Source organism: Trichechus manatus, unplaced genomic scaffold (assembly GCF_000243295.1).
Source record: "Trichechus manatus latirostris isolate Lorelei unplaced genomic scaffold, TriManLat1.0 scaffold00025, whole genome shotgun sequence".
Classification (NCBI taxonomy): domain Eukaryota; kingdom Metazoa; phylum Chordata; class Mammalia; order Sirenia; family Trichechidae; genus Trichechus; species Trichechus manatus.
In genome coordinates, this window is record NW_004443961.1 from 18,332,038 (window position 1) to 18,343,916 (window position 11,879).

Here is an 11,879-nt window from a genome sequence, read left to right on the forward strand (position 1 = left end):
GGGGTGGAAAGGAGGAGTGTGCTGTCACAGTATGGGGAGAGCAATTAGAGTCACATAATAATGTATGTATAAATTTTTATATGGGAAAAAATTTTTAAAAAAAAGAAATTTAACAGGCAGGAGGAGACTGGACAGAATGAAAATATATTCTGTGTCAGTAGGGCGATTTAAGATATTCCTTCCTGAAATAAGATAATATGTTATGAACAAACAGTTAATATTTATTTCAAAGGCAAATGTATACTAGTTTTGGAGACCCAAAGAACCACTTTCCAGGACTACAACATGCCATTTCCAGTGTCTGTAACACTGTTGTTAGTTGCTGTCAAGTTCATTCCAGTTCATGGCGATGCCAGGTGTTCAGAGAACTGCTCCATAGGGTTTTCAAGGTTGTGAGCTTTCCGAAGGATACTGCCAGGTCTGTCTTCCAAGGTGCCTCTGGGTGAGTTCAAATTGCCAACCTTTGAGCGAGTAGCTGAGTACTTAGCTGTGTGTGTCACCCAGGGACACCTTCTGGAACATTAGCTCCATTTATTGCCTTTTCATCTAATTTATTCACTCATTTGGTCTCAGCTTTGATCTGCTTCCATAAAGATTAAAACCAAGAAAACCCTATGGAGCAGTCCTACTCTGTTAACACATGGGGTTGCCATGAGTCAGAACTGTCTCGATGGCAATGGGCTTGGTTTTTTGGTTTAAGTCTCTGGTTAGCACTATCTCTTCTAGGAAGCCATCTGACTCACCCACCCTACTCCAAGGCTGAGTTAGGCACCTTTTCTATATATTCTCCTAGCATCTGTCACACAAACACTCAAATGGCATAACTGCCTGTATCCCCTGCTAATCTGTACTCACTATGAGGGAAGGACCTGTGTTTCTCATCTAGTTGTATCCCATTTGTGGCAGTATGCATATCTGTAGATTGGTAGATAAAGTGACTCCCCAGTTTTGCTTTTCTGTCACGTAACAAGCAAATTTATGCACAGAGTAGTATTCAGGTCTTTGATAAAGAAGAGTATTCTAAAGGGAATTAAGGAAAAATTGAAATGCGAAGTCTTTGAAGAACTTCTGCAGTTTTCTTACCTCAGCACAGTGGGATTCATCAGTGTCGTCATGGCCGATGCTTCTCTTCCACTCCACCCATGAGAGGTAGAGCTTATCCTGAGCATTATGAATTTTCTGGTTGGCACCATGCACATTCTTCCTGGCAAATTCAATCTAGGACACAATGAAATAAGACAAAGGAACAAACTAGTTAGACATTCACGTTAACTTATGCTCATATGCTTGATATGAATCATATGACACAAAATCCATGAATTTCTTTAAGTGTTTAAGGAAAACTATCCCTGCTGTCATTCCTATTATCAATATGAGTAAGTCAGCCAAGTAGTAGTAACTCTTTACTAAACCAAAACCAAAACCAAACCCACTGCTGTTGAGTCAATTCGGACTCACAGCAACCCTACAGGACAGAGCAGAACTGTCCCATAGGGTTTCCAAGGCTGTAAATCTTTACAGAAGCAGGCTGCCACATCTTTCTCCTGCAGAGCCGCTGATGGGTTTGAACCGCCAACCTTTCGGTTAGCAGCCAAGTGCTTTAACTACTGCACCACCTGCCTCTATATGACTATTAAACCACTGTTTTAAACCCGAATTTACCTCCAGTTTACCACAGGTAACACAACTAAAATTTAATTGGTATATGTGTGAAGTAAAAATTAAAAGTACAAAAGACTAAGGAGTTCAACCCTCCTTTTCCCTATTGCCAGTCACCTATTTCCCTTTCCAAGAAGGAACCACTTTCTTATGGCAGTGCAGTACACACTGTTCTGTAACTTGGAAATCTTTCATTGCTACACATTAGTCTATTGTGATCTATCAATTTAGTTAGACCCCTATTAGTTGGAATGCATTGCTTACAGTCTTTTGCAAATCGAAACAAATATACCTATCCGTAGGATAAATTCCTCAAAGCAAAACTGCTCAAAGTATAGGTCTGTGTGTAATTTTCCTAGGTACTGCCAATCAATCCCTTGAACCTGTTTCTTGAATTCTCCAGAAGTATACCAGTGTGCCTCTTTGTCTACACCCTTGCCAAAAGCATCAAACTTTGCCAGTGTGATGGGACAAAAGAAGTATCTGTACTTATCTTATGTAAGAGTAAGATTAGCATCATTTCATGTTTGAACTATTTATACCTCCTTTTCTGCCAGTTAACTGTATACCCTTTGCCCATTTTATTGGGTTGTCCACAAGGCAACATCTAAAACTCCTAGATTTCATGATAACCTTTAATCTCACCATTGAGATGAATGAACTCACTTCAGGTTACCTTAAAATGAAGTTTTACTCACCAGGTTAACAATGGCATGGAGTTGAGAAATGGTCTCTTGGCTTTTTTGCTTAGCTTCTGTAACCCTGCTGAGAGCCTGCTGGTAGGCACGTGAACGGAGCTTGGTAGACAGAGATCCCAGTCTAACATAGTAACTTGGCTTCTGAACCATGTCAAATCCTTCGACCTTTTTCGCCTCTTTTTCTGAAGTCAGAAAGGAGGGACAAAAAATTTAAAGGAGCACAACTCCAAGAACAAGGCCTGGACTCTAACCCAGGTCTTGACTTGGTTGATTCTACCCTCACACCTACCAATGATGCACTCATTTTCCTAAGATTGCTCGTCTCCTCCAGGGGTTGACTACCTGAACGCTTCACTGTACTGACATTTTCATCCACACGTCTCTTCCCACTACAATGAGCTTCTTGAGCAACACAGTACCCAGCACATAAACTAAAGCAAATTCACTGCCATTGAGTCAACTCTGACTCATGGCAACCCCATGTGTTACAGAATAGAACTGCACCATGGGTTTTCTTGGCTGTAATCTTTACAGAAGCAGATCGTCAGGCCTCTTCTTCTGCAGTGGTGCTGGGTGGGTTCAAACCGCCAACCTTTAGGTTAGTAAATGAGTGCAAACCACTGTGCCACCCAGGGGCTTTAGCCAGCACAAAGGAGGCACTACGTGTTTAATGATGATTCTGTAAAGCAACCCATTAAAGACAATCCGTTTATAGAGAATCGTTTTTCTAGGCTAAACTTTCTCCTAAAGTTTAAAACTTACTCTGTATAATTCAATGTGAAACAAGATTGCTTGAAGAAGACAAATCTAGCTTTATAGGTATAGAGTTTCTGTTTAGGGTGATGAGAGAGTTTTAGAAGTAGATAGTGATGAAAGTTGTACAACACTGTGAATGTAATTACTGCCACCGAATCGTAAACTTAAAAATGGTAAATTTTATGTAATATGTGGCACAGTGGTTAAGCACTTGGCTGTTAACTGAAAAGTCAGTAGTTCAAACCCACCAGCAGGAGAAAGATGTGGCAGTCTGTTTCTGTAAAGGCTACAGAAACCCTACGGGCAGTTCTACTCTGTCCTATAGTCAGAATCCTGTGAGTCAGAATCGACTCAACAGCAACGCGTTTGGTTTGAGATATATATACAAAACCACAATAAAAAAAAAAAAAGGAAGGCATATCTAAAGAGACAGAAAGTAGATAAATAGTTGACTGGTGGTGGGAACTGGAATTGACTGCAAACAGGCATGATGGATATTTTTGGGGTGATGGAGATGTTCTAAAACTGGATTGTGGTGATGAATGCACAACTGTAAATTTAGAATGAAAGCAGACAAATTTTATAGTGTATAAAATATATCTCAATGAAGCTGTTAAAAAAAGAATTGCTTTGAGATATAAAACATTATTTCAAGACAAAAATCTGATTACCTAGTTCTTCCTGGGTGAGAGGGAGATACTGGTCTACCAGCAGCTCTGATTTGGTGAGTGCGTTTTCTACTCCACTGTTCACCAGCTGTATCATCCGACTTCCCAAGACTGTGTTAATGCTGCCGTTGACCACAGACTTGGTCCTCTCCACACTGCCAGTCACCGCTCCTTTGGTCTTGTCCACCACTCTGGTGATTGTGCTGGCCACAGAATCCTTGGCACCAGTCACAGTAGTTGTTACAGCATCTTTTGCCCCAGTCACAGTAGTTGTTACAGCATCTTTTGCCCCATTCACAGCACCTTTGGCATTGGCAACAACCTACAGATAGAGAGGCAGATCACTTGGTGGGTCAGAAGCACGGGCATTAACAAACATTGAAGGTCTTTGCTAATGTAGCACAGTTGAAGAGTTAAGTAAGAAATTTCGTACTGGCACTTTCTAGCTTTGGAGTCTTGGGCATATCATTAACCTTTAGTGAGCCTCAATTTCCTCATCAGGTATATCTGGCCTACCTACCACTCCACAAGGGTTGTTGTTGGAGGAACAAATGAGGTAAAGGCAAATAAAATTCATCAAGTTTTCAAAGTGTTAAGTTTAGTTTTGTTTTTTTTGTTTGTTTGTTTTACTATAGGAACCTATAGTGAGGTAGAGGGGTTACTCTAGAGAAGAATGGCATTTTCCATGTTGACATGCTTATACTGGGAGCAGTTCCTACACTGCATACTCTCTCAGACACAGGTACCATACATGCCCAGTTCTTTGCACACAACCCTTTGAGGGACAACACCTAAGCAGAGATGACAGTTCACCATACCTGTCACTCACACAGGATTTCCAAACCACCATCCTACTCAACCTCCACGCCATGATACCCAAAGGTAGCCTAGGGGCATGGCTGACTGGTTTTTCCCATTTTGCTCAAGTGTAAAGGAGAAGATGCAGACTGGCAGCACAAAAGATTCTCCTCCTTTGTGCCTATACAGCACCACGATCATACCTGGCATGCTTGACTGGGTTCCGTTCCCCTCAAACACTACAAAATATTTTTACAATTAAACACGGATACTGAGGAAGTAAACCCATGTGCATTCTAAGTTGCTACAAGGGAAGCAAGGGAGAAGCTGACTGGAAAAACAGTGGTCCAAGTTCCAAATTCAAGTGAGCTAACTCATAGTTCTGCTTCCTATATTGGAGAAGAGAGAGGGGACACATGAAAGATTTCCTCCAGGCATATCTTAGGTATAGAACATAAAGTTTTCAAAGTCATTTCATAAACTAATGACTTGTGCAAGATTACACATGAAATGAGGACTGAAAACATAGATCCTGACTTAGTACCATTTTTATTATGAGGAAAAAACAGCTTTAAGCCTAATGGGCACTCCATGAGGCCCCACACAAAGGAGGTGGCAGAGACTGGAATTTTAGACAAAGATAACAGCTACTACAACCCTCTCCACTTAAAAACTTAATGACAAGGATGCTTACACCAGCTCTATAATTCTAGTTGTATGATTCAATGGGGAGAGATAAAGCCTTCAGTTTAGTTATTCTCTCAAGAGTCCTTTCAGTCACCAATATTCCATGAAGAGCTCACTCCATTAGGAACAGTTAATAGATAATGTTGACCACTTGCATGTGAAAATAAAAACAATTAAATATTTACACTTATAAAGTAAGCCTTCTTTTCTTCCAAGTCACTCACTTTGTTTCTTCAAACACAGGGTAAATTATTCATGGTACCAGGTTATTTTGCAAGAGCATTTTAAGATATTAAATTTCATCTCCTTACAGGCAAGGTGAAATACGACAAACGGGCAAATGCCCTCTGGTATAATCCAGTCATGAGGTACTTAGAGGATAGTGTAAATTAATATATCTAGTGTTATCATTCTGTGAAGCAAGCAAGAGAAAAAAATTTTCTCTCTATGGCTGCAGAAAGTAATATCACACATTGTTACGGCATGCCACACAAGATATATGGGCTTCTTACACTGACTTTCTACCTACCATGACAGATTAGAGGCCACAGAACATAGTAGAAAGAACACTAGACTGAGGCCTGAATAAAGCTATGACACTAATGTCCTGGTCTAAATGACTACTTCCAAGTATCGAGTTTTGTTACCTGTGAAATAAAAATACCACCTAAAATAGTTATGTGGATTAAATACACAACAGTGTATACATGTTAGTTTGGGATAAGTCAGATTTGGCTAAGTCCATCTGGAACTTCATTTTTTTTTTTTTTTTCCTTACATATGGGCTTGTTTAAAAGGGCTTTTACTCAATATCAGTTCAAATGTTTAACAAGATTAAAAGTCTACATTAAAAACTAAATGTTCAGTCCGTACTACAAATGCCAACATTTGCTTATAGGCGTATAGTTAAAAAAAGACAGGAAAAAAAAAATCACAAGAAGAAACAAGATGGTAACTCATTTTTTGGTGGGATTACAGAGCTTTTATCTAGCTCATTCCAAAGTCACAGAAATCTAGTGAGGAGACGAAGATGAAGCTGAGGTTACCCCCCGACCCCCCGGTATCAGCATGCAGTAAATCCTTCTTTAAGTATTTGTTAATGCCTCAAATGGAGATCATCTCCAGATTAGCATTTACTAGAAATTTCAATAACCCAACCCAATTTTTTTTGTTAATTTTAAATAAGGTAACTTGACTTACAATGTTACATACAAGTTACTGAAATTTAAAGAAACCAAAGTAGAAAATATTTACTCTTCCCATTAGAATAGTCTCAAGTAGCATAACTAGTTTTTTTGAAAAGACATATACATTCTAAAAGCTATACACTAAATCTGTCTATTTAGGTTATGAAAGATACAGAGTCAGATTTTTCCCTACTCATATTACTTTGTGTCATGCTGTATGCTTGGTTTGAAAGAAAATTCTAGGACATATCTATACCAAAGGATCACCAAAATGAATGGGCCTATCACTTCTGTCAACATTGGCTAGTTGTCCATTCAGATGGTAGTCAGTCCCATCAACATTGCACCAAGCCAACTTAGAAAAGGTTCTAGTATACCACCTCTGCATTTACCCAACACCCCATGGGAATCAGTTATTTGAGAGGGCACCTTCATCTGCAGAGGTAAAACCACCAAACTGATAGGGATGAGACAAAGTTTTCTAGTCCAAAGGTCGCTAATTTTTCTCTACTTCTTAGACATAACCTGACAACAGTTCAGGAAGTAAGGAAGTAGCTATGATTCTTCCAAGTATTTGCCTGTGTATGGCACACACAGCCTATGATAAACAGATAGAACATGGAAACATGCAAAGTGGCAAGACTCATCACTTGGTCTCAAGCTCACCTGGTGTGTCGGCTGATTCAGAATAGGCAGTTTCTCCTCAATCTTGTCTAGCTGTTTACAGGCATAGGTATTAGCAACTGCAACTGAAGAATCACAGACGGGGAAAGTTAATGTAACAGTGCAGGCATGAAATGAACACACATTACTAGGCCCTAAACTTTTAGCCTTATTATTAAAAAAAACAGCAAGAACGTTGATTTTCATTTACCACAACGTATGTTGCCTGGTTTCCCTAGCTCAGACAGGAATAGGCTTGGCATGTTGCTGGCAACTTTCCTCTATTGCTAAGGAAATGAGGGCGAGCAACAGAAAGTGGCACTGACAGGTCAGGTGGGAAGCTGGCTCCACCAGCTGCTCCTTGGAAACCCTATGCGGCAGTTCTACTCTGTCCTACAGGGTCACTAAGACTCGGAATTGACTTGATGGCAACAAGTTTGGTTTTGGTTTATACTAAATGTAGTGTATGGCAGTGTATTTTGGGTATGGGGAGGTTCTCCTAGACATCACCAGGAAAAATATACTAACACCACCCTGAATTTCCCTAACAAGTTCCAAATTTTAGTCCAAGCTTCCCCCTTGCTGATGATCAAGACAAGCACTAGCCCTCTGTGCACCAAATTCATTTGGGAAGTAGCAGACTTGAAATAACTGGTCTCCAGGGATCCCTTATAAGCCTAGGGGCAACGCATTTGGCAAAATGATTTAAATCTTTATTCAAAAGTAGTTTGCAACATGAAGATATTGGAACCACCATACACACAGGAGTGACTACTTTTTGGGGTGACGAAAATGTTCTAAAATTGACTGCGCTGATAGTTGCACAATTCTTTGAATACACTATTGGTGAAAAATCATTTAATTGTATACTTTTTATAATTTGTTTTGTTATTGTTGTTGAGAATATACACAGCAGAACATACACCAATCCAATAATTTCTATCTGTACAGTTCAGTAACATTGATTACATTCTTGGAGTTGTACAACCATTCTCGCTCTCATTTTCTGAGTTGTTCTTCCCCCATTAACATAAACTCACTGCCCTCTAAGGTTCCTATCTAATCCTTTGAGTTGCTGTTGTCAATTTGACCCCATATAGATAGATCTTAAAAGAGCACAATGCTCAAGGCAGGCATTCTTTACTATGAACTATACACTTTAAATGGGTGAATTGTGTGGTATGTGAGTTATATCTCAATAGAGATGTTATTTTAAAAGGCAGTTCATATGCACTGTGTGGTCCCAAGGAGGTCAATTATTTCAGTTCACCTACTGCATCCTTCCTTTATGATCTCAGTTGTCACCATCAAAGCATCTCTAGGGGTGGCAACCAAGGTCACAAAACAATATGTGTATTAATTGTTTAATGAGAAACTAATTTGCTCTGTAAACCTTCATTTAAAGCACAATTAATAAAAAAAAAAGCTTACTGTTAAGAACATATAAAGAATCGAATCAAATGTATTTATTAAATGCCCAGATGTACATAGCTTCATTCAAAGTAGATGAATTAAGAATTTACATGGGACAAAATGGAGAGACAAATCAACAAATAGGAAAGTACTTAACTTCAAGAACAATGAAAGGAAACATATGTAAAACAATGGAAGGTATTGTCACTACAAATGAGAACTTCTCACTTAACTGTCTTTGTAACTCCAGCTCCTACCACACTGCTTAACTGGAGCTGTCAAAAAAACGATCTGAATCATATGGAAATAGGCAAAGGTTTCTAGGTGTTCTTTCAGAGCAGAACTGGGCTGGTACCTTTGATTGGCTTTCTATTGACTGGGGTCTTGTACAACCCTATAGGGGGAGAGGTTAACTTGTAGATTTTTGTCTGGCAGAGATGCAAATAATTTCTGTTCAGCGGAAAAGATAACTCCAAAGAATACAGTTTATGACCTTGCAGGATATTAACCAGTTTTGTATCTAACCTAGCAATCTTATCCTAACCTTCCTTTATGAAACTGCTTATAAATCCCTGGCTCCTCAAATCAATTTTAACATCTTACGGGTTCCCTCATAATCAATGAGTTTAATAAAATCTTTAGTATGTGTTCAATTTAAAAAAAAAAAGAAAGCATCTCTAGGAGGGATTATTGTAAAGCATCATGAAAATCTGCCATGGCTAATCAATTCACTAAAGGGTACATGTTGAATTGGTGTATGTTTCACTGTATATATTCTCAACAACAACAAAATAAATAAAATTTAAAGAAAAAAAAATCTGCCACGGCTATGAAGCAGGCCTTCTATGACAATCCGGGTCACTAGACAGTGTCTAGGTAAAGGCAGTATTTGCCTCAAGAAAGGCTGTGGATCCCCTGACGATACCACTGTGAGCTCAGGGCAATTAGGCTGGCATTCACAGTATTTAAAGCAGCTGCTGGCTCACCCTGAGCAGTCTCTTGGACTGACTCTTGAGCGAAAAATCAGAACTCACTTTGAGGCTCTAACTTCTGGATGATGGGCAGAGCACTCATCACAGCCATGGAGGTGATGGTCTTCACGCCCTGCTCTGCGATCTCACACACAGACTTCAAGTAGGGATACTGATCCTTTGTACTGATGTAAGCTGAGAACACCAGGTCGTAAGTGGAGCTCACCAAAGGTAGGTTGGCCACCCTAGTCACCACACTCTGCAACCAAAGATTGGGGGGAGGAGTTAGCTTCTCAAAATGTACGTGGAGGGAAAAAGAGTAAAGAAACAGCAATTTAAAACTCATACCGGTTGTGGATCAACTGCAACAGATCCCATTTTTCTTCCTTGATAAAGAAGGAGACTGTGGAAAAGAAACTTCTATCAGGATCTGGGAGGGACGAGACCCTCTCAGATACATTCCCCAACCCAAGCAAATGCTAATTTCAAGTAGAGCAAAATTCAAGATGAGATCAGTGTAGTCCTCTGCACTTCTTCCAATCCTCTTAACTCTCAGGCTTCTCCTAAAGGCAACAGCTTCTGAGGCAAGGTATCAGACCTTGTGTTTAAACTCTAAAAGAGGCTCAGCAAAGAAATGCATAGTTGTTGATACCTGTGTCTTGTTTCTTGCCAGGGTACTAGAAATGTCTTTTGAAAGGCAATATCTGTTCACAAAAATGCTGAGTTGAAATCCATGTTAAGACTGTAAAGAGATACTCAGTAGAAGACCTCTTGGTCAGTCAACACTCCTCTGGGGGTCACAGGATCAGGATTATAGAGTTGGAGCACCTTGGGCAGGATTTATTTTTACCTTTCTCATGAAAGAACGGAAACTTGTTTAGGGGAGACTAAGCACGAAAACAAAGAGGTACTACGAGGAACTGAGAAACGTTCTGGGAGCGTAAATTCAGTATCCCCGACGACCTCCACGCAAGCAAAACTGCCTACGATCTGGGGAGGAAAGAACCCGCACAGCCGCTGTCCACTACTTCCGGGAGAGTCAGTTCACCCTCCTGCCACTAAGGGTCCCCGTTCTACTACAAATGAGTAGGTGCATTAACTATTTAGAGAAAGAACGCGTTTTTTCTCCAGGAGACCCACCTTTAAGATGGAAGTCAGGCGCCAGTACCGACTGCCTCACTGACCGTGTACCCCATAAAATTTTGCTATGAGAAAATTTTTTAACCCATTTTCCTTTAAGTAATGTCACTTCCGGACAAATGGAAACAGTTACCCAGCCACCATCCAGGCAAGCCGAAAGAGATTTAATAACGGCACTAAACTCTTAGCAGAAAAGAAACCTCAACGAATAAAAGCCAGGGTCGTAAGGACAAGTCCAAGAGACCGTCCCTTCCCAGTCAGGGCCCCGTAACCGACCCCCCAACCTTAGAGCCCCACGGGAGCTCAGTAGCGGCTCCCAGAGCGCCCGAGGATCCCCCACTCGGCGCTGGGGAGGGACCTGGGACCAGCTGGCTGCGGCAGGGAAGGGGCGCACACCTACCGACCGACAGCAAAAAAGAGGAAAGAGTCCGGCGACTCCGCACCCCCAGCTCTGACAACCCAGACAGCGTCCAGCGCGGTGTTCGCGGGCGACCCGCCTATATACCCAGCCCGCGCCTCCGCAACACGTGACGGAAGGCCCCGGGAACGCCACCCCCCTCGCCTGCGTGTTACGCCGAGTGTAGCTCTCAACCGCGCCCAGGCGCCTTCCGGCTCCCCCGTACACTGCGGGACCGCCTTGCGAGCTGGGGGCACTTGTCTCGATGTAGGTGTTCTGCCTGGTCGGGGGTGTAGTGCCTGTGTGGGGAGGGGCCTGCCTGGTGCGGGGAGCCTTGTCTGGGACCTGCCTTGGTTATGGGACCCTGAGAGGCTGGTGGCAAGTGTGGGTGGTGCCCAGGTGGGCTTTGGGGGTTTTGCAATAGGCAGTGGAGGGGGCGCACAGGAGCCCTGGTGGTGCAACGGGTAAAGCGCTGGCAGGAAAGTCAGAGGTTCAAACCTACCAGCTGCTCTGCTGAGAAAAAACCTGGGTATCTGCTCCTGTAAAGATTCAAAAAACCCAAACACCCACTGCGGTCATATAGGATCACTAGGGTCGCTGGGAGTCGGAATCGACTCAAGGGCACATAACACTAACAACAACAATCTGATGATCAACATCATCCTCAGCATAGAAATGCCTTTTAAAAATGGAAACAATGGCTTCTAGGCTGTTATTTTTAGCTGACACTGCTAAACTTTTGTGAAATTCTAACTTGCTTCATTTTAAAAAAAATTGGTCTGTAGAAGCGTCCGTTTTACTGTTCTTTCGACTTTAAGTTTCTCAAACATATTTCTGATTTA

At 41.4% G+C, this 11,879-nt stretch overlaps 1 protein-coding gene across 1 annotated transcript in view; it reads right to left on the reverse strand.

The window, feature by feature from the left end:
* Window positions 1-10,952, reverse strand: part of PLIN2 (perilipin 2) — a 23,653-nt gene extending 12,701 nt beyond the window's left edge. Inside the window, exons 1-6 of the mRNA XM_004391208.3 lie at window positions 9,849-10,952; window positions 9,564-9,759; window positions 7,120-7,202; window positions 3,785-4,103; window positions 2,358-2,539; window positions 1,084-1,218 (exon numbers count right to left, since the gene is read on the reverse strand). Coding sequence (XP_004391265.2) covers window positions 1,084-1,218; window positions 2,358-2,539; window positions 3,785-4,103; window positions 7,120-7,202; window positions 9,564-9,759; window positions 9,849-9,878 — 945 coding nt within the window. The 5' untranslated portion in view covers window positions 9,879-10,952. The remainder of the gene's footprint in view (window positions 1-1,083; window positions 1,219-2,357; window positions 2,540-3,784; window positions 4,104-7,119; window positions 7,203-9,563; window positions 9,760-9,848) is intronic.
* Between the last annotated feature and the right edge of the window lie 927 nt (window positions 10,953-11,879).